The following is a 24,453-nucleotide window of genomic DNA, read 5'->3' as shown; positions in this document are numbered from 1 at the left end:
GCCCAACTGCTTATTTCATTTAGCAAGTGATGTCTTAATGCACTTTATTTTCTTTGAACTCAAGATTTAGTTATTTAGTAAGGCATATATGTGATTATGCATGTGTAACTTTCTTTTAAAAGTATTTTTGTGCTAAACCCTCTTTCTTGGTAATTTCATCATGGCTCAGACTTAAACAATTGCAATGGAAATGCAATTCCTGGAAATGAAGATTCTATCATGGAAATGCTGATACTACTTAAATGTAATACCTCAAAATATTAAGCAAGTAATTAAAAGATATCTGAGCAACAAAAGAACAATTTCCAAGATAACACTACCCTAGTAGTTCAAGACATATGGCAGTTACCATAAGAATTTCTGTAGACTGACACACGATCAAATGGAATTCAAAAACTGGACATAAACAAGTATCATTGCTTAAACAGATTTGTCAGAGTAAGCCCAATGTTAAAAACACAGGGCCACTGACATTTAAGCTCTTGTCAGAAGGAAGATATCAACAAAAGTGTCAACATCAGAGACAATAACCTCCAAGTAATTATTCTAATTAACTGATTGGGATGAGCTGTTTGTTTATTTTATTATAATTGGTGACTTGTGTTGTTAAGATAAAGGTTTAATCAGGAATCTTTACTCCATTTCTTATCTCTTCATTTATGCCCAAGAGCAAATTTGGGGAGAGCAAAGAAACAACAGAAACAAAAAAAAAACAAAGAAAGCCAGGCTAAACCAAGTACAGAAATGCCACCATTTCATATTTTGTGTTTAATAAAATGAGTGGCTGAAGTTGTTCTAGTAAGATAGAAATATTATAAAAAAACTGAGAAAAATTACGCTGCTTTTTTATTAACTTTTTTTGCTAAATATTCTTCATTAGCAAAAAAGATACATTCTAGTTCAAATGAAGGCAGAAATAGGAATATTGCTAATTGAACTGTATGCTTAAAGAAGGCTATGACAGATAAAAATTAACAATTCCATAGAATCAGAGGTCAGCATAGAAAACTATCACAGATGGCTCTGACTCCAGAAAAGCCAGACATTTCCAAAAATGTATAAACAGATTTTTCATTATGAGATGCGTGAAAATAAACCTTTGATGCATTGTACTCTTGAAGGGCAAAATCTATGAAACCAACTGAGGAACTATAAATGCATCATTTAGTTTAAGAAAAAGGTGCAGTTCTCTCAAATTATAACAGTTAAGAATTTAGTTCAAAGAAAAAAGGCTAAACTGTTAGGGTAGAACTATTGTTAAGTATTGTTAAAATGAGGCTGAGTCTGATGATAATCTGCCTAGAAGGTCTCTGACAGTGCTGTTCCTTTCATCTGCCACATATATTGGTTTTGTTAAATATCAAATAAACAAATTGCATAGTTAGATATAAACAAGTTCTCAATAGAATAAGCTTCAGGATGCACAGGTTAATAAAAAGCAATGAACTAGCATGGGATCCAAGGGCTTTCAGAAGTCCAGAGTAGCCGAAGATTAAACACCTAGGGCAAGACTGATCTGCTTCAACACAGATGGCTAGACTCATTTAGGATGCCCTACAGTATCCAAAATACCCACAGAGAACTAGCAGATATGACCCAAGGGCCTGTAACCTTCTGGAGTGGTAGATGGAGACCGAGCAGAATATCCTAGGCCATCTCAAATGGAACTAGAAACCTATGAAAAGGAAACCAAGTCACGACCTTAGAGTAGGATTAATTTCACCTACTCTTAGATGTCTAGAAGTGTGAGATTTAGTCTATATTAGAATAACTAGAGCTATAGCTGATGGAAAGAAAAAAGCATTTTTAGAAGGAAATTTATCCCATTTACCTTAGACGCTCAGGACAGAATTAAGTGAGCTTAGATACCTTATTTTTAAATGTTTAACTTAGGTAGGAAAGTTTTGCTGCCAGTAACTGGGTTATCTTGGGAAAAAAGAAGCCAGTCATCAAATTTGTCTAGACTCTCCCTGTGCTCACGTTCTATATCTTGACAAGAAAGAGTTGGTTGACATCCCTGGCTTGTTATACATAGTTTAAATGTACTTAACCCCCAGAGTAAAGGTCAATTTTGTACAATGAACTCCATTTTTGTCCTTTTATGCATGATTAAACAGTAATTAAGTTTTAATGAAAAGCATTAGGATGACTACAATTAACATAATCACTCTAGTCAGTTCGTGTCCTCGTGTTCTACATGCTGAGATGAGTGGGCAAGAAAATGGACTTTTAATATTGTTCAAACATTTTGTGAGCTTCAGCCTTTTATATTTTTTTCCGTTAAAAACACGTCTACCTACATATACAATAAACTAATTCATAGATGATATTTTCTGATCTATCAAGTCACATGCTGAGTATGTGATTCATCATTTTGCCTCTCTCCTCATACTATCCTTTCACAGCACCTCTTTTTTAGGTAGATGTAATAAGAGCATTCCAGGGCCCCATGCAGAGGATGCAAGTGATCAGCACCTTTGCAGCACAGTGAAACAAATCCTCTAACTGAAAGCTAGCACTTCAGTGCTTTGATTTTAAGCTGTTCATGTGATCTGATACTCTCAGATGTATACCCTTCACGTGATTTTATCAGTAGATGTTCATTCACATGGACATTCACCCCAATTACATAATCCAATGCAGAAGTTCCCTGTGTCAGAGTTCCAGAGCCTTGAAAATTTTACAGTTCTGTGCAACTCTGCATCTGCAGTTTACTTTTTGTTTTGTAACTCATGTTTAAATAAAATATATTCCTTAATAAATGCATCACCTGAAAATCCTTTAAGTGACACAAAGATTCAAAACTTGAGCAGTTATCATAATAGAACTTGTAATAAATCATTTACATTTTCTGGGATTGCCACTCTTTTATTGAATCAATTAGAGAAACTACTTAAGTAGTCAGTTTTCAATATTTTGTGCAGCTTTGCCCTAAACTGACATACAGTTTGAACACATAATGAATGCAAAGCATGCAAAGATACTCATATATCCATAGTTCAATGGATTTAAATGCTTTACTGGATTGGGGCAACAGTGGTCTGCCCATTGCCTTAAGGAGATTAAATAAACCAAGCTCTAGTTTTCAGGTGAAATAATTTAACATTTTGTTTAACATATTTCTTAAATCCTTTTTTTTAATAATTGAAAAAACAAAACATTACAACATTACACTTGCCAAACAGGGTGAACTGAACTCTTACAGAATTTTCCCTTAACTTGAACTGAGACATTCAGTTCCTCACCACTAATTCCAATTAATTGCAGTTAGACATACGCTGCAATTGCCAGCATGATCACTGAACAGATCCAACAGATATTACAGTAAGATGACAAAATCAGTTCTTCACTCTTATGGCATTTATTTGTCTCTTATTTACTATAGGTATCACCAAAGGTCAAAGAATATACACCAATACCTATGTTGACAAGTCTAACAGTTTATGTATTTTCTTCCTTCCGTAACTTATGGATTAACTGATAAGTCTGCTTTACATAATACACCACAAAATGTGTTTGCTAACTCTAACAGTGCAAAAAACCCTTCATTGCCACATATGTAAAACTTGACATTTTCAAACAGCTTGAAAAGCAGCATATTATATAGCACACAGGTCAGAAATTCCAGAGACGTTTATTCTGTTTTTATTCTTTAATTTATTTTGCATACTTTAACTAGGTATCTCAGCACAGCCTGTGCTTTGGGGCACAACATTCAGAAAAATCAAACTAAATGAAGTAAAGAGGTAAAATTCAAATGTATTATTTAAAGAACAGGAAACCCCCTGGTTTCCTCATTCAGTAGTAGTGAGTAGATGTCCTCATTCAGAAATAACAGAACTGGAAGCTTATCAGTGCCATTTATTTGAGAATGACAGCATCTCCAGGGAAGGTTTGAAATAAGACACGTATGTTCACACATTTTATTAATTAATCTTCATTTTCCTACTTTCCTGAGTAGATATGCCCTTACATAAATTGCATCTAAATATATAAAGATGCAATGACTGAATCAAAGACAGTGATACAGTCTCCCTGCAGTCCCATCTACAGTCTTTAACACTTCAGTCATAATATCATAGAAAAACTCCACATACTCAGTTTTACAATATTGATCCCATTATTCTGTGTACAGACATGCTTTTACTTTAGACCTGAAGATGAAACTGGAAATTCTTTGATTAATTTAACAGTAAATCTTTTAAAGTATTTCAAAATGGTCAGATATATTCTATTCTTTTTTCCTCAGTTTAACTGTGAACACACACAGCTGCTGAAATTATAAAAATGATCCAGTATGCAACAAGTGATTAAAAAAAGAAAAATAAACATAAAATATAAACACAAAGGAATTAAGATATTATTAGATAGTACTGGTAAGAACATGTAAAAGTATCAGTTCAGAAGAAAATTTGTGCATGTACAAACCCATTTAGGTTTGTATATAAGTATTAATAAAATAACGTTGGGCATGGGGTTGCTGTATAAATCAAGGACTAAGAAAACTTAAAGATACAAAGCAAATCCAAACAAATCACCCTAATAGTACTTATTCTGCATAAATACATATAATAATTACAATAATATAATCTCTTTTTGTAAAGACTGAGGAAGTTGTAAGATGAGAAACAAGTAATTCATGTATACTAGAATAAAAACTGATTGTATTTGAGATGAAAAAGAATTTACATACTTGAGAACTGAATGGAAAAGCCTGATTTGCTGATAAAGAAGTCACTGTCAAATTGTAACGTCAATGAGTTGAAAGTGCTGTGAATATCCTCTGGAAGGGCTGAGCCACTCCATTCTTTCAGCAATATGCTGCTCTCAACAGGCCCATCCCATACCTTCAAGATGTCATGAGCAACTTCAGTGTCAAAAACAATAAAATGCAGACTGCAAAGAAAGATTAAAAACACTACATATTACTCATTAAAAATAATTACATGAAACTCTAAGCAAACATTCCCAAACTGTTCTTATTTTGGAGATGCTGCTTCTGTTTCAGGACTGAAGAAACACTGGTGGTGCTGAAGTGATACCCATTTTTTCCAGTTAGATGAGATGATCTCATAAGAGAGATTCTGTTCTGTACTCGCTATACTGCAATGGCAAAATCTACTATTATGATATATCACACTTGTTCCGTTAATTAGCTTGTTTTTATCTTAGATATTTTAAGGGATAAGAACTATGATTTGATGAAAGCTTTCCTCTCTTTATTCAAATAAGGATACCAAGAACACTAACTGATTAGATTGAATGACATGCAATTGAAAAAAGCAATTGACATTCTTTCTGATAACCATTTGTTTTCCATTAGATGTTAGCACGTATAGCACAGGAAATTCTGTCAGTTCTGCCTTTTTTTTTTACCATAAACAAAAAATGTCTTCTCCCACCTTTGCCTTCTGCCAAAATTAATAAACTATATAACTGGACTGTAATGGAATACTCTAATCTGTATTTATCTCCAGCGGAAATATTAGATTTAGAATGGTGTTCAAGAATGTTATCTTAGTATTCAAAATCTTTGCACTGACTTCAAGTTCTGGTTGTTGCTTATATTTTTAACACTTAAGAAATCTAGTAAGTAAATATTAAAACTCTTTTTTTGTGTTAAGTAGTTCTATGTTGATATTTCTTCATTCCATTCATCATTAATTTGAAATTTGTCATTTAAATGAAAATAACTCATTGAATTCACCTGTGATGGAGTGAATTCATTATTTGGTTTAGTGAAATGAGATTACTAAAAATAGAAATATAAAAAATGAAAGATTTTTCAGTGAATGGACTTATATTGATAGTCCATCTTGATGATCAGTTAAAATGGTTGTTCACATAAAATGATTACTGAAACAGTTTAATATTTGTTAATCTTTTGCTCAGAATAAATAGATAGCTAATATTCTGAAGAAATGCATTTACTGGACATCACATATATCTATTCTGCCACTGCAGTATGAAACTAACCTCTGTTGCATATCATTAAACATGTAAGTATCAAGAGATTCTCAACTGAAATTAAGATTATCTATTTTGATTAGAAGTATGTTTAATGCTTTTGTTACATTCTTGTTTTCACAGTAGTTTCCTGCTAGAAGTAGAATAATTAGCATGAATATTAGACAGAATTTGCCATTTCTGAATCTTTGATTCTGTATGTTAACTGCACCAAAGATGAGCTGAAATACTCTTTAACTGTTGGTATTCCTTCCACCCTTTGAGTGATCTAGCTAGTTCCTTCTTGTTAGTATGGCAAACTGAAGAGTGTTTTCAAGTTCTCCTTGTGCGTTACTAATTTTTTTCTGCCGGAGTTCTTGAATCCCTCCATTGGCATCCCTTAAATTATTACAGAAATAAAAGCTCTTGATTCCATCACAGAGGTTATGACGTGTACCTTTATTTCACACATTAGTCACCACCTGTGTTTCCCTCATTTTCTGTAGTCTTCTCATTTCCTCCCTTTTCTGTTATGCTGCCTACTCTATCTGGAGAAATCTTCTAGTCCTTATCTATTAAGCGTTCTCTCAGTCCTGTTCATGTTTCTTATTAAAACCTCATCCTTTTTTCAGATTTGATTAATCTCAAAGCCTTCTGAGATGTTGTTGGTCTTATCGTTCAACTGCTTATGGGAAAAAAGTGTTATTTATATACACTGTACTTCAGAATGCAGTATACATTAATAACGCTCTAAGAGAAGAGAGCAGTAGTGCGAAATGAAAACCCTTCAGAGCTGTATATAAGGCCTTATAGTGCTAATCTTCAGCTGCTGTTAACTGTCAAATCCTTATCAGATCAAAGCATCAATGATAAAAAAGCACTTCTAATAGATACTCAACAAGTTCCAAGATGCCTGATGTGGCAGCACTCCTGGCAGACAGCCTGGCACTTTATGGTTGCTCGAGGCAAAATTTTTTAAAAAGAAAGTGTTGATTAATTATATTCTATTTAAAATTAATTATTACACTGAATGTGGCAGTAAGATATAAAAAAATGGCATTACAACAACTCAGGGGAAGAAATCTGAAGCCACAGACAACAGCTTGGCATTTTAGCTGGTTGACAGTTAGAAAAAGGCATAGCAGTGCACAGCATTACCACACCAAAGATTTACAAGCCATATTATCTAATGGAATTGACAGTTCTGAATTAGATCCTAGCTGTCTGCTGCACAATTTAGGCTCCTACGTTCCCTAGAGGAATGGCACTTATAAATGCCAGCACAACAAGCATCAACTTTATTAATATATGAAGGAGTTAATAAACATAAAATAGTGTAGAAAAGATAAGTAGGTTAGACAGAAAATATAATTTACAAAATACTGAAGTCAACAATAAAATTTAAGTATTGAAATTAAGTATGTACCTTATCGTCTTTCCTGGATCTGCTTCGATAATCCAAGTGCAATGAAGATTATTGTCATATGGTGCTGGGTAACCTGGAGACAAAATGCGCCCCGATGTAGCAGCATGAATTCGACCACCACACTCAGCTACAAAATAAATAAGGATTTGTACTGTTTATTTTTAATAAGGCCATAATATTTTGCACTTTGATTTTTCCCTCTGCTTCACATCGCTCTATCTTCTAAAAAGGTAAAAAAAATGGCCTAATATCTCTGAAACAATGCTATAAACCAGGACATATACATACGAACCAAAATATGTACACAAGTTAGAAATGCACATATAAATGATCTCATTGCTGCCTTGTCATGAAGTAAAAAAAAATATATTTTTGGGATTAAGGTATTTTACTGAAAAAAGAGTATAGTTCAATATAAAGTAAGACTACAAAAGCACATTTTTATCATCACCAAAGGGCAAAAAAGCATAATGTTTGGAGGCCTCAAAGACACCTTATCTAGCATGTTTGGCTTTTTAAATTACCACTGAATGCTGAAACTCAGAGCTTATGCAGTTTGGTTTTGCAATTAAAAACACTTTTTCTCTTGTTCTAATTTCCAAGTGCTTTTTGTTTAATGCTTTCAAGTTATTATATACACCTTCAAGCTTAATTCCATCATAAAACAGTTGGGTTTTGCCTAGTAATTTCCTTAGGTATTTAAATATTTAAATACCATATGCCCACCAAGTGAGAGAATAAATCAGAAAGCTATGATCTGAAAGTACACAGTACCTCGTTTTGAACATTTTTATCATTACTACTTTAACTTTGTGGAGAGACTTACTGCAGCACAAAGTATCCAGAATCAAATCAAGCTTACTTTGCTTATTTAGAGTATCAAGCAATTAACTGGCCAGTTTAAAGAGATGAGCTGGTGAAACTGGAACTCTGTGTAACAAAATCAGTCGCCACTGAACCAGAGGATCAGTGACTCCACAGTTAAGTGATGTCCCTGAATTCCTACCTTAGTTACCTTAACACTGTGACTTCACAAGTAGTGGAGTTAAAAAAAACTGCCATGGGGAACTCTCATTCACAGCTATCTACGATAGCATAAGACACAGAATGATGAAAGAACCATGGCAGCAGGACCAAATAATTTACCAGTAACAACTCTTGACAATTAATAAGCCTTCCATATGCCACTGAGACACTGCTGACAACCAAATTGTTACAAGGAAGGAAAATAACGGTAGGGGAAATAAGGTGATGGATTTACTTATCTATCCTGCCGTTATGGTCACTCAGGACTATATATGATTTATAGAACCACGGCAGAAAGATAAAATTATGAATGATTTAGCTACTTTGCAGTGTAAGTTCTTCAAATATAACCTTTGCCTAAAATTTCAGTTAATTTTGATTATATAGGAAAATTCAGACTGCAATAATCCCCTTGAAAGACATCTGCAGATAAAGAAGTGACTGATACATTACTGTATTTACCAAGGAACTCAAGATAACTCAGAAAAAACAGATTTTTTTAACTCAAACTAATTGACAGATTTGCTTTCAAATTCTCAGAAGACCCCTTCAGAAATGGAATACATGATGTAGACTTTGGGAGGATGAATTACATATTTCATATCCAAAAAAAAATTTCCACTTTAGGAGCAAACCAGAAGTAAACTTTCTGGAATGATTCTGACCAAAAAAACAAAAAGGCAGCTTTTCAACATGCAGAAAATGTGTATACTGTAAAACCACTACTTCAAAGAATATACTATATAAAGTAAGTATTACCTTAACTATTAGAAGTGATTGATAGGTGTTTAGGTTCTTTTGGTTGTTTCTTTTGTTAATATTAAACTGTAACTCTAAAAGGTAGACCATAACAGAAGATCAAGAAATATTGCCAAATGAATGTTTTGAATGATGAACTTCTTAAGCAAGAGACCTATAGAAGTCAGCTGCCAATCTAAAGGAACTTGCAAAAGAAGCTTTTCATCATCAAGAATAAACTCCTTCAAGAGAGTCTCTTTTCTTCTGGGGCTAAGCAAGCTTTTTTTCAGTTGTTTGCAAAGCCTTTATGAGATTGCATACAATGACTCAGGCATAATGTTTTCTACTTTTGACCAAGACTAACAGAAAAGTAGTAACTAACAATTAGCTACCAACCTTTAATGAAGGGCAGGGCCGATCTGAGCAAAAGGCTCAAAAAAAGTTTAGCTGTTAATGAACCAAGGAGGAATTACAGGAATCGTCTTTTCTTCATTAAGGCTTAGAACAAAGAAAAAAAGATGAAAAGAAATTCTAAGACCAATACTGCAATGTATCAATAAAGATGACTGGGTGCAGAATATGTGGAACCTGTATCACATGCTGATATAAGACATAACAAGCAAAAAAGAAGAGGTCTCTGGAACCATGGGTCCATTAAGTGAAAGTGTGTCTAGGTAACAAAGTGATCTTTGGAAGCGCATGTGTGTCCAAGTAAGGTAGTGATCTTTGGAAGTGCACAACAGTAAGACCATAAAACCATACAGCTCTTATGAAGAGAACAGAATTGAGAAACGAGAAAAGAGGAAGCCAGTCAGATCGGTGTAGGCAGAGATGTAACTAAGATAGAACAGGATAAAACTGAAGGAAGAAAAGATGATATATAGAGAACTGAAAAAGAAAGCAGAGAATGAAATGATCTACAGAAGCTTAACTGAGTTTTCAGGGATCTTCATGAGACATTTTCCTGCGCATAGAAAAGTAGAAAAAAACAGTAACAAGTTACTGAAACTAACAGACTAGTTGTGAAAACTTTACCTTTAGAAGATTTTCAGAGACAGAATAGTGAACATCTGACTACTCAGGTAGCTAATTCAGAAGAGTTTTAAACTGAGAAATGGGAAGAAGGAGTTTATACAAAATGGACCATCCCCAAATCTGATTTTAAAGATACGAACAAGGATAGCAAGTAAAAAAAATGCGTTAAGAGATTAAGGTACATAGGTAACATTGCGGCTGAAAAGACAGAAAGCAAGAATAAGCTCTATCAGTGGAAATGAAAATAAAATCCATTATTCTGTTAATAACAGGGCATAATTCCAGTAAGAGATGAAGTGAGATCCTCAAGAAATAGGAGATTTTAGTACAGTAATTCCTGAAACATTGCAACAAAATGCAGAAACCAGATCTACTAACGCAAATACAAAACCAGATACTCAAGGATAATGAAAAAAATGATAGAACAGCAATCACAAGTAGATTATAGAAGCTAAAAGCCTACTTTGTTCAAGAAAACTGGAAAGATAGGTAAAGGCATGGGAGGTGAGGGTGCATTGATAGCAGCAATGCAGTAAATTAAATAAAGTCTCAAAGGATGAAAGAACATACATTTTGGTCAGAAACATTTTGGAGAAGGGTCATGTTCTACATGTTCTATAGGAACAAAGATGGGACTCTTTTATAGATTCACTTGATCCTGTTTTCTCTATCTGCCTTTTCCTCCAGGTCAGATTGGAAGATATACTATTGGTTCTTTTGGAAAAGTGTCTGGCTGAGATTTCAACATCCTACATAGATTAGAGGGCAAACTGTACCACTAATAAAAGGAACTAGGTATTCCTGACACTGATAAATTTATTCATCTAATAGTCTTGGAACCAGCAAGTCTTTTAGAATCGATTCAAGTACGTGGTGGAAACAGACATAAGAAAAAATTATAGAAAATGACCTTAATGATTTAATTTAAATTAAATGGAGAGACAGACAAAAGTAGGACTAATTATGTCTCTTTTCTACAAAAGGGCAAACTTTTAAGGGAAAAGAAGACTACCCAATTAAACTGAAGAGCTTGAGGACTTGAATGTAGAAAAAGGCTGGAATTTCTTAAAATCAAAACTGTAAAGAGCTGTTTTGACCTGAAATATATATAACAGAAAATAACAGATATAACAGATACAGTTCAAGAATCAACTGGGAAAATAACACTGCCTACTAAGATAGCAGAAATGCTGTCCATTGATGTTATCCTGGCTCCCACCCTCTTGGTAAGGCGAATCTTTGAAAGGAAGAGAGCTTGTTCCTTTACAGACTGCAGGTCTGTGAATGTGTTCAGCAGGAGGAAGCTCCTACAACAGAGAATGTGGCACCCAGTGTGGGGGAGAAGCAACAAGCAGGGATGCTGCAGGTCACGTGAGAATCTTGAGATAGTTGGTGGACTGCCTATGGCTGGCAAAAAATGCAAAAACTAAGCTTCAGAAGTCACACAGAAATACTTTCCCAGCTCTCAGAGGAACTCCATGTGAAGTTTGTTGAACTCTAGGAAGTCACTGAAAATTGCTGGATTGGAAAGAAGAACTGGAAGAAAGAAATTGCCTCGCAGTGGTGCAGTGGGCTGTACTGGTTTTCAGATATTTTGTCTGTCTCAGTATTTCTCTATTTAGCATTTGTGCTGCTTGTAAAGAAACAGAGTTTCAGAGACTTGAAGATGTAGTGTTTTAAGAAAAAGTCTACCTCTAGAGTCCAATAGACTGGATATTCTATCATGGCAACAGTGGCTCGGGAGCAAACAGATCAAATAATCCACTAGTGTAGGATGAAAAATAGAAATGTGTAGGATGAAAAATAGAAATTAACTTCATATTAATGAGATTCTGAAACAATTTCTAATTAATTTATATGCTACTACTGCCTGTGACAGCATATCAGACTCAATGACCCAGGATATCATCTGAACAAAAGCAGTAGCAAACAAACAAACAAATAAAAAAAACAAAACAAGAAAAAGCATTTTAATAAGCGATTCATGAATTTCACTGTCAAAATGGTTGGTGCTGGAAAGCCTGAGGCATGGAAGGGAACTTGAGGGTTTATGAGAACAGATATCAACAAAGGACGTACACTTGCCTTATACCTGTGGATACGTAATATATATATTCCTTCGCTGTAACAGAATCGTTATCCCAAAGTTTTTTTAGCCACTGCTAGCCAGCAATGCATTTCACAGCCAGCAAAGTTATAACTGAATGTCCACAGTAAATCATAACTTAAAATTTAAATCATATATAGTATATACTATTATCATTTCATATAGAAAGACAAAATACTTATTTTTTTTAAATGACCAGAAAAAAATCTTTCACTGTCACAATCCATATTACCTATGCAAGTTGGCAAAGGTTTGTCCCAAACTCTTCGGTCTCCACTTAAACAGGTCATAATACCACTACCATGCATTGCATAGCCAGGATTACAGCTGTATAAAATGACAGTGTCTATAAAATGTCCTTCATCTCGGATCTTGTACCCATAATTTGGTATGCCAGGATCTTCACACTTCACTAGGTCAAAACCTGCAAACAGAAATGGGAAGGGAAAAGAAGAAGAAAAAAGACACAGAACAAAACATCAAACAAAATATAATGTCAGTGAACTGTAATCCAATCTGTGCAAATTATATTCTCATGATTCAACTAGATTAGATGCATCCACAGTGAACAAAGATAAATTGCCTATAATTTGGGGTTAGAGGAAACTAAAAGAGCAAGAACTAACTATTCCTTTGATATTGGATTATGACATTACTTTAGTGAAGAAAGGGCATTATTTGCACGATCTTAAAAGACTAGTAAGCCATTTATTATTTAATACTCCTTCTATTCTTGCAGTCTTCTTTATTCAGGGAAAAGGAAGCAGTATCTGTCCTGTAACTAGCACTCAGTGGGAGCTTCACCTCCTCATCTGATCTCCATACCCAAGCCAGTAGACCATACTGGGAATTCAGGAAGGAAACACAGAAGTTGTTTCATCTATGCTAGTGTCAAGACAGCATGGCTTAGGTTTCTCTTCTAGTGAATAGGAAGATATATCCCTACACTCATTTTCGAATCGCATTCTCCTGGAAAAATGAGAGAGCATCCAATACCTTGTTCTTCCTCCTCTACAGAAGCTAAATCGGTCTTACAACTGAGTCCTCTGAAAACAGAAAATGCCTTTGTTTTCTTCTCAGTATTTCTGTTCAACTTGCATTACCTTAACTACATATACTATACCAACTGATTTATCATCATCCATAGCTTTGAGGTTTGTGTGTGACTCTCCACCTCCTGTGAATCTCACAAATAAATCAGCAGAATTTGATGGAAATTATGATTTTCTTCATGATGTAGTGAGAGGTTTTGTTTTCTGTTTTTTTTTAACATAGTATAGTTTGGATGTCTGAAACATGTACATCCAAATCACAAGGAAAGAATCCTACATGCTTATTTCACTTGTAAGATTTGTTATTTGATGCCAGCTTCAGAAAGCTGACTTTATACCTTTTTGGAGATTGCCAGATGACACTGTGAATATTCAAATTTTCTCACAGCAAACTTACTACTTTCACAAATTGGACATAAAGGTTGGGTTTCACCTTTTCTAACTCAGCTTCTAAACATGAAAGGGATAACTTTGAGCTAGTTACCTTAGGCTACTTTCATAGTCAATAGAGAAATATGAATCTCAAGAGGACAAATCAATTCTTATTTAGATATGTCTAAGATCAGTCAGCACAATCATCCTGTGGAAATATTTATTTTTTCTATTTACTGTAAACAGAGCCTAGGTTCTTTATATAAAAAGCTAGCTCAGAATTTTGAACATCTAGAGCTACGGGAAAGAAATCTCACCCCAAAAGAAGCTGTTCTATCAAATAGAACCAGTATCTCTATCTATGCTTCTAAAGTAAGGAACGTCAGGGCCCCAAAACCAATTAGCATGCTCCAACCAAAACTATAACCTTAAGCTCTCCTACCCTCCAAAAGAGCATGGCTATCCCTAAACCACCTACCAGGAATGTTTTTTAGGTCACACTGTCTACTAAATTGTGCCTAAGATTGCTTGGGAGAGTGCTAGATGGCCCAAGCTAAAACCATGCTAGGATTGATCCTAACATTTCAGCAATATAGGCAACTACATTTCAGCACTCATACCAATGCCCTGATAATGTTTAGTTTACAAGCAGAGGTGTAGCCTATGTGTCAGAAGGAGTATGTATAATCACAAGTTATTTTCATAAAATGGAAATCACCACTTATAAGTGCAAATGGATTATAGAAATTTAGCATTATTCCCTTGCTAAAAGAGTGTATCTGGGTTAAACATTTGCACATCCTTGCAATTTCACTTTGCTGTAGAAAAGAAACAAATGTGCTCAGTTTCCAGACAAAAGGGGTGGCATTTATTTTAACTAGCTCTCAGTATCTACAATATAAAACATCCATATCTAAAACAGTTGTCTGAATTTCCTTTTAGAGTTAATAGTCACTTACAGGGTATGATTAATCTCATTGTCAAGTAGATGCCTAAAACAGACTGAATGAACTGTGCAATTCTAAAAAGGTCTATTTCTCTTCACTCACATTGGAGGGAGCCAAGGTGAATAGGTCATTCAGGTGAGCTGAACTTCACCAGAAATAGCTATATTTCTTGATTTTAATCTCCTTATTAAACATACACAGAAATTAACTTAAAACTCTAAAAATGTAAGTTTTTTGATAGGTATGGAGATGATATTTTAATGCTGATTTGACAGCATGAGCCAATGTAACACTACTTCTCTGCCACCTGCTTTTAAGTACTTTCCCATCCTTTACTAAATGTGACATTTGTTTATCATTGGCAGTGGAATGTGATTGAGAGATTAATTTTTTCTCTGATTAAAGAATCTTTTGTGTGTGTGTGGTGAAATAACTTTTCTATAAAACTGATATATATTTAGCCTGCTACATAAAAGCCTAATTCTCCACTACCTTCCACCACATAAAGTAAGGTTGTTAGGAAGACGTAGTATCTTTCATAACACTAACAGACTGAGTTGGGTGAAACGAAACAAACAAACATATGGACACATAAACCTTTCTTCTAGTCTGCTGTATAGCCATCCATACTAGTGAAGAAGTCAAGGCTGGGATAAAACTGTCATTCTGACTTGCTATTATTTCACATACGCCACTTTGCATTCACTTTTGCACAAACGTGTGGATATACATGATGCAATGCCACAGAATTCTCATTTATTTTTTCTTTTTTTTTTTTTACCAGAATTTTTGCAGTGCTGCTTCTGTAGGATGAAGAGTCTTTAAAAGGCACCAGATCTTCTCAGACACAAAATAAGGGCTTCCTGAATGGTGTAAAACTAAGTTTAGCGTGCTTACCTCTTTACAATCTGTTTGCACAGTATAACATGGCAGATATACTATTCCCTGTTTTTTTTTTTCCCCCTCATCTGCCATAATGACCCCTGAGGAGTCCTGAAACCTCAGCAATGTGAAGTGTTAAAAACATCCTGCCACAAGCTTCAGAAGTTTGAGAGAAGCCTACAATAGCCTGCCCCTGTTTCTCTACTCTTACTTTGAAACAGCACTGAGTATGACAAAAAATGATCTTTCTGTTATTTCCTTCCGTTTATATATAGTTCATATTTTTGCATCACTCACTTATACCATCAGGTATCCGCTAACACAGAAGTTTTCCACTTCCTTTGATTTGTAGACTGTTTCAAGTTTTCCAAAGCAAGCTACAGATCCCAGTACTGTGAAAACCTATGCCTACTGAAAATAAGCATGCTTTTCTTGGTTATGTTTGCAGACTCTGTGGAAGAAAACTGTGAGTGCCCATAGGTCACAGGTTGAAAATCACTTTAATACTATATTAAAATACTATAATTGAATTAAATATAATATGTTCCAAAGATATGAAATTAATCATGAAATGGAATGACCTTGACATTACTTTATTAACATAAAGACTTACCTGGGCTCTTATAGGCAATCTTTGTTCTAAAACCAATTTTTCAGAGGACAGAAATTAATACAAAATATAGATTGAGGTTTGACATTTAGGAAGAGAGAAAAAAGAACTGGATTTTGCTTATGTTAAGACTAAAATACCCAACCTGTAAAATGATTCACTAGCCTTTGGCATTATTCTAACTAACCTAGTTTTGAAATTATTTATATTATTAAATATGCAGAATGTCCATACAACATAGCATTCTTATGTTAAAATATATTGACTTTCATAACACAAGTGTTTATGTATGTATGCATATAACTGTATATACAAAACTAAAATAAAATATGGCTAGAACTTCTGTTATTAACATAAAATTCAATTAATGGTGCAATAACAGAAGAGTAAATTAATTACTTCCTGACTCTTCCTCTCCTTCACCTCAGACTGGTCTAGCTCAATCAGATCAAAATTTAATGAAAATCTGGCAGATTTTGTCCATTTGCATTTTCAATATAAATACCATAAATGTAGATGAAGCCTCTAAATCTAACATACTTTTACTGTTCTTCTTGAAGTGACATCCTCCAAATGTGGACTTTTTCACCTATCAACAGCACTAGCACAAGGTGAATCACTTGTTTCTTCAAGAACTTCATACTATACAATCACTTGCTGAACTGTATTTCTGTGTCTGTTAAAGACAAGATACCTCTGCAAGTTGTAAGAAAAAATAAACATGAGTACCTCAGCTGTACATACAAGAATTTCTTAGCTTGTGCATTTAAATCTTATTTTTGAGACTCTCTGGGGACATTCATAACAGAAAAGGTGTTACGATTTTCCATCAGTCTATTTTATACTCAAATCTAATCAAATTTGAGGGGGGGGGCGGGTAAAGCGTTATATAAACTGATTGTAGAGAAGGTAACTCACTGTTTCAGGTATCAGAATTTAATTTCCCATTTCACATACACATGATACATAAAAATAAACAAGCAAATAGAAATACTTAATCAGAAATAAATAAACAAGACCTAAAATTTTAAATATTCTTGAGATACTAAACCCTTCAGTATTTGCTGTTCTGTTTAGATTATTCAGATATTCTTATCAAAATACTACTTTGGAAAATTAATATTGATTTTAGTGCTTTATACTTCTAATCCTTGCTAATTTAGGAAAAGTCCAGTGGTACTCTGTGAATTTTTAGGACTGTTTTCACAATATTGTGCCTAAAAAAAAATATGAGGTACAAACATTCATTATGACAAAATAAAGAGTATTATTGACATTTGTATCTGGATAATAGAAATACGTCAACCAGTATGCAAATTATTGGTTTTTATGTCAAATTTTCAAAATGCCACTTCATGTACACTCTAGAAAAATATAAGGATCATAGTTAATAACTTGTGGCCACAAGTTCACTGTGCTTTTCCACAAGCAGTACTATCTGTTCTTCAGGAGGCCAATTACAAATCAGGGTATTCCACATGCAAGTAGGTACTGCTAACTGTGTGCAAATATAGCAGGATCTTGTTCCTGTATGTTTTCAGGCAGGCTACCTTTCCAGCTCTTCCTTTATATGATTTTTTCCCCTTCCTGTCACACACAAGAGCATATCTTTCCAATTCATTTTTCCCCAACACTCTTGTACATGCTCTGGTGTCATCTGCCATAAAATGCCATATTGCTGTTGAACCTGACTGTTGAAATGCTGTGACAGACCTTGTTAAAGTCGATGCTGTGAACTTTCACAGTGGGGGTATATGGTCAGAAGAGTTCCATACAATCACAGCACTCTGGTTTATGTCACACTGAAATGTGCCAGCAGTCAGACAAATTCTGCCAATAATCTTACTCGTGAGGTTCACTACAGGATTATGTGAACAATGAATGAATAAAATCCAGATAAATGAAAACAAAACCAACCAGAATGCATCTTGATGACTGGCTATTGCCTCCTGACACTATTTGTCCAAAGTGATTTATTCCGTCATATTTGATGTAAATAATCGGGAATGTAGAAATATCAGTTTCCAGAGTACAAATTATTGACATCTGTAATATATGTAGATTATTATGTATAATATCTCTACATATGTATATATGTAGAGATCATTATAGATATGGTACGATATAGGTCATTATAGATCTAGGTATGATATAGATCGCTCATTACAGATACGATACAATATCCCCAGATATGATCCAACCTAAAGGAATGTTATAACCATTAAGCTGTAAAAAAAAGGAGGGGGGGGATTTGGAGGGTGAGAAGCACTTCTTTTTCTCACAAATTCAAAGAAAGCATGAATCAAAGTTGTATCTTCTGTGAACTCTGCACCTTTCAATTTGCAGCATGAACTCTAGCAAGAAAGCCTATCAGATAAAACTATAAAGACATTTTAAGAAGACAAATGCCAGTTGGGGTATTTGCAAAAGTTTAGATCTCTAATTTAGGTGTTTAAATATGGAAAGCAGGTTCCCTTTATATCACGAATAACAGGTGCCTCCAGAGGATGAGTGAGAGCACATAGATGTTAATTTTGATACTAGATTACATACTTTTGTTTATAGTAATGAGCAATTTAAATTTCTCCAACAACTTCAGGATTCCAAGTGGTTTTAAGTCTGATTCAGAACAACTGTTCAGTCCTGTATAGCTATTTGCCATAAAATGCCACAGATCCACTTTTCAGTGTATCAGCCAGTCCTAACTGGGGATTAGGTATTATCCACAGACTTGCCAAGGATCCACTCCATCCCATTATCCAAGTCATTAACAAAGACGTTAAACAATACTGGTCCCAGTGCCATTAGTGACTGACTGCCAGCTGAATTTTGGACCTTTGTGCCAGATGGTCTTGCCAATCTTCTACCCACTTTACTTCTACCCATTTATCCAAACCTTGTCTCACTAGTTTGGCTACAGTGAGACACTGAGTACACTAATAGGCCTTAATGGTCCTGACTAGGTTGAACTGGGGCCTCTATGCACACACCCTGCTGAATGGCCCAGGAGCTCCATTAAGCTCAGGTCTGGGACTTCAGTCCCCGTCTGAGCTACTCATAGGTGTGCCTGTCTCCAATTCCATCACAAGTATGCCTGTACCTGGCCATGGACCTGGTTTGTTCACACCCTGACCTGTGGACTGACTTCCCAGCTTGCCCTTGAACCTGCCTTGTTGCTGAGAAGCTGCCAACAATCACTACAGTGTGTCTAATCCTCATTACCCTCACTGGACCTGATCCGGACTTGACTTCCCAGCTTGATTTTGGACCTGCCTTGTTACTATGGACTCACCTGATGATTTGGACTCTCTGATCCCAGCTGCCACCCCCGGGCCTGCTCTGCTTGCCTCACTCAGGAATGGTAGGACGGGCCCTGGCTGGCTAGGCTGTTGCCCTGCTGGCCATGTTATTGCACCAAGCTCCCCATCCCACTGGGAGCAGCCGGTCCTTGCTGCTCCCTGACAGAAGGTACCTCCATTTTGTTTCCAGAAATCACACATTTCCAGCCTTCCCCACCTTCACGGTCCCCATCCATTGCTTGCTTGAGCATAGCCCTGAGGTGTTCTTCCTTACAATGTGAGATTTGCAATGTGGGAGTTACATTTGTGTCTCTGCAAGGCCTCTTTAAAACCCAGCCAATGTCCTGTTGATCCCCCTGATGCTACAACCTCCTGTAGCTCCTTCACCTGGCAGCTTACTGCTTTGACTGGTGCACATCCACCACAAGTGAGGCTCCCATTGCCTCCAGCCCAATACTTCCTGCATCCTGAGAACCAGACAACCACATCCTCCACCAGGAGATCCATCTGGGTCAAGGCTTCTGACATGCCAAGGGTGTGTCAGCCGGGGCTTGGGAGCAGGCCCTTTGGCCTGTCACCATCATTCTTGTTCTTACTCTAGCACAACCTTTCACTAGCAAAAAGTGAACAGGATCCTGACACCTTTTAACCAGGAATCAGGTGATGCTGTAGTTGTAGGCATTCTCTAATCAGGAAACTGCAATTGGAAACAAAAGCCCAGCTTCTGTGCTCATATTATTTCCTATAAATACTAATGGTTGTTACATAAGGGGACATACTATTAAAATAGCAACATCACCAATCCCCACATATCACAAGACAAGCTATGAGGGTTTTTAAGTTTCTGAATGTAAAAGAGTTTTGGAGCTCTCATTTTAAGCACTAAAGAACTAAAAGCACCACCTATGGGACTCCAAAGAATGTTCAGTAATCTCTAATAATTTTAGTACATACTACACCACAAGTTGGCCTGCGCCCTGCTCACAGAAAAGGTACTGTTGTCTTTTTGTTTCAGTCTGCCACAGAAGACAGAGCTCATAAATTATGTACAATGTATCTGAAGCTTGTGAAAATGATGTGACAAAGAGTTTTGGGCTAACTACAAAAACAAAAAGGGCAAACACATTTAAAAATACTAATTCAGTACGTACCTCAAAATACAAATGCAGCTATAATAAGTTGTCTTCATATTTAAAAAGGTTATCAAAATCTGAAGTAATTTAAGCTCATAAACATAATCTATATGTTTTACACAGAATCATTTTTGAACTACCAAAAAGTAATTAAAAGTAAGAAATGATACTTGAGTTAATGTTTTGGGACTGTGATGGCTTTCCAAATGCATGTAAATGCCAACAAATACTCATTCAGAAGTTGTTGCATCTTAAACATCCCTAACATAATCTATTTAATTAAGTCAATGCAATTTCAAAATGAGAGTTCCTGGTATTCTCATTGTGTCTTTGAATCATTTATATGATATTGAAATCTACAGTTGTAAGAAAAAAAAAAGAGCAGTCTACATTATGTGCTGGAGAACATGCCAACTACAAAATCTTTACATGATCAGAATTACAGAAAAGTCTGTAGAAAGAGACATGTCTGGATAACATGGCTACAGTGAGGTATCAGAAAACACTCATTTTGTAAGTATTCTGTTTATTCAGCAAACTTCTGGGAACTTGGTTGCACCTTTTATCCATCACTTTACAACCTTTGTTAAAGAGAAGAATAATGGAAATAGGGGGTTTCAAGAGCATCTCAGGCATCCAAGAGGGAAGGGTGGTGCTCTGTTCCATTTAGATTACTACCAGATGCACTAACTTGCAAAGAGCCTAGGTCTGAGCATGGACTGTATGCATTAGGACAAAAGTAGTTCCAGGCCTCCCTCTTTCTCTTGGATCCATAAAGTTTTTGCAGGGGGGCTGGAATTTTTTTGTATATTGATGATTAAGTATTTTACATTCTAAGACCATATGAAAGAGAGCAAATGAGTCAATTTTTTTCAAATAAACTGACATAATTCTATATGCTTGTACAGCAGAAACAGTTCACTAGAAGTAATGATACCTGCCTCTATGTATAACTGTCCTTTGGAGACTGAGACATACACTTTTAATTCCTCAAAAGCTTTGCAAGCTTATACCAATTAATATTTGACCATGCTGATGAGGCAGTCTTTCAATGAATAATACATTCCAATGGGAATTTCAGTAGTTTTTCTTGACATAAGCAGCATGCAAGAAAATATCCATGATTTAAAAAGTGGTGTTAATACATGTTCTCAACAAAAGGTCTTTTGAACATAAAATGAAAAAGAAACTAAATGGTTATATTACACAAAATTTTCAAAGCCTTTCGCTGCCAATTTCAATCCACATTTTTCTTTATGATCCCTTTTCAGTCATAACATCCACACATACAAAAGATAGTGTTTACAAATTTAGAAAACAGATTAGACAAATGTAAACAGGTAAGAGAAGACATTTTTTTGTATATGATCATTTTATAAAAACAAAATTCTTGTAATAAATAACAATCCTTGCAAGCTGAAGTAGCACCAAAAATGAAAAGGAGAGATTGGCATGCAAATACATGTGTCTGTATCAAGATGATTACAGTGCATACATAGAAAGCATACAAGTAAGCTTTGAAATCAGCAAGCAAATGAGTAATAAATTATAATATATACTCAATGTAATAGAGGCTGGGATTAATGGAGGGATTCAGTCTGAGTTTAAGAACCCCAACTTGAAGTGTCCATAGAGAGGTACCTTTTAGGAATGTTTCATGCCTAAGCCCCCTTCATAGTCAGTAGGGAATTGGCTGATATGGTCAGTACCTAAAAATATTCTGTAGGTTACTTGTGAGAAGGGCACTGGGTCTGACCTTTTTTTTTTTTTTTGGGGGGGGGGGAGGGCAAGAAAAGAGAAGAAATAATGTGAAAAATACTTTTTTTCATGAGATTCTCTATCTGGTTCCTTTGCCTGATACCTACCAAATCCTTCAGTGACTACAACTGCATTCATTTTCTCATAGTCCTTTCTAGAATATTCACTCTTAGAGCATTCAAATCACCATGAACATTAAGCATTTCTTCTTCAGTGAGACATAAATTTTTTCCCACATAACAGATTGAAACATAGAAAAAGATTGGTTATAAAAAACACTGTGGTATAGACAGGACCGACAGTCAAAGACCCTCACCCTCTGCAACTGTGCTCATTCTTTCACACATTGCTATGGGAGACAATCTGCTCACAACTCCTGTAGTCCTAGTTAGCGGTACTGATGCCCAACGTGTCAAAATCAAGTTCTAAATATCCTGTGGTAAGCATCTTAGAAAATGAGAAGTACATCAGTTTTGTCCACCTGTCATCATTCTGTCTTAAGCAACTTTCCTCAGCTACTAACATTATGGAAGTGGCAGGAGTAACAACGAATTGGTTTGTAGCATTCATCTTCCTTAATTGTCTGTTGTCCTTATAGTACTTTGATCTGTATCTGAATTCCTAATCTGATTCATATATCATATATAGAAAGTTTTGGCAGGGTAATTTTAATACTATATATGAACTTTTAAATGAATAATCTTGATTTTACATTTAAATAATTTTTTTACATTTTTAAATAATTAGAAATATATTGTTCTAATGACTGACAAACTTGTTCCTTATTTATTGCCAATCTCTGAAGATAAAAATGTAAAAAGAAGTAGATTCTAGGGCAGTAACCTGGGTCTTAATCTGTTGAATATAGAATAATTAAGTTAAAATCATATAATATAATGAAGAGAAAGGAGAAAATAGTCACATTCCTGCACCAGACCTGATAAAATCCTACCAAGTGAGTTCTGGATAAATGCCTTTTTTTTTTTTCCTGAAAACTCATATAATTTTTAAAACTCTGTTTCATTTCAAAATAAAGCAAATGGTTATGTAATATATTTCATATGAGTAATCTTAGAAGAGATCATTTCAATGGTATTCATAACGATAAAAAATCAGTCAGAGAAAAGCTAAAATCAATTTTTTGTCTTGGGCATACTTAAATGACTGAGAATCTCTAATTTTAAAAAAGCCGGAAGAGAATTTACACGTATATAAGTTGCTTTTGTCTAACAGAATGTAGAGTAAGGAACTGACTAGTGATGTCTTTACATTTGTGTTGCTTAGATTTTATAATTAGGTTGCTATAGCTTGTACTTTCCATAAATTTAACAGTCAGCAAATCAGCACTGAAGCAGCTAAAAGACCTTAATCTTAGGCTTAGAACTGCAGCAAGAAGGAGATTGCACGAAATAAATCCATCATTCTAGGTTTCCAAGTGCAGATCAGCTACCTGACTTAAGGCACTGCTTAACAATAAGACAATTATTTGGATAATGATGCCAGTGGTTGCCCGTATCGCATACTCATTCTGTTAAACAGATCTTGACAAACCAGCTGCAGCTTCTCTTTCCCAAAACAGATAGGGTTGAGAAATAAACATTTGGCATCCAACATGAGGCCAAAGTAGGCAAGAAAACCAGAGGAAAAGAACAGTAAGATACTGGCAGTTCTGTTCAAGAGTCATAATCTTTCAAACAGGACTTTCTGCTGGTGGGAAAATTTTGGTAACTACATAAGTGGAAAGAAATTGTCAGTAATGTCACTTTCTACTCATGCAGAACTTAGAAAAGTTCCTCCAAGAGGAAATGATTACTAAGGTAAGTCCTACGTTATGCTGAAGGACATTCAACACTACAAAGCAACAGGAATCTTTCTGTGAAAAGTGCAGGAAATGCGCATGCTTTGGGGACAAATTCCAATTAAAACTCTTTAAGTACAATTACACATACATATAATGGCTAAGTCTATTTATAATGGCTTTATAGAATGTCACGGAGGAGCAATGCACTTCACTCATAAGAGAGAAGCAGCAATATGTTTTATTGAGATGAGACAGTTATTTAACAAAGTTCAATGGTAAATAAGACAGCGGTTTAACAAGATTCGATGGCAAGGTACACTC

General features: G+C 35.2%; 1 protein-coding gene across 1 annotated transcript in view; it reads right to left on the bottom strand.

Annotated features, from left to right (window-relative positions):
• Positions 1-24,453, bottom strand: part of CSMD1 (CUB and Sushi multiple domains 1) — a 1,279,784-nt gene that overhangs the window by 252,678 nt on the left and 1,002,653 nt on the right. The window contains exons 24-26 of the mRNA XM_067294827.1: positions 12,511-12,702; positions 7,373-7,499; positions 4,694-4,896 (exon numbers count right to left, since the gene is read on the bottom strand). Coding sequence (XP_067150928.1) covers positions 4,694-4,896; positions 7,373-7,499; positions 12,511-12,702 — 522 coding nt within the window. The remainder of the gene's footprint in view (positions 1-4,693; positions 4,897-7,372; positions 7,500-12,510; positions 12,703-24,453) is intronic.

The sequence above is a fragment of the Apteryx mantelli genome, chromosome 3 (assembly GCF_036417845.1).
Source record: "Apteryx mantelli isolate bAptMan1 chromosome 3, bAptMan1.hap1, whole genome shotgun sequence".
NCBI classification, from domain to species: domain Eukaryota; kingdom Metazoa; phylum Chordata; class Aves; order Apterygiformes; family Apterygidae; genus Apteryx; species Apteryx mantelli.
Note: the sequence above shows the minus strand (reverse complement) of the source record. Positions and strands in the feature narration are given on the sequence as shown.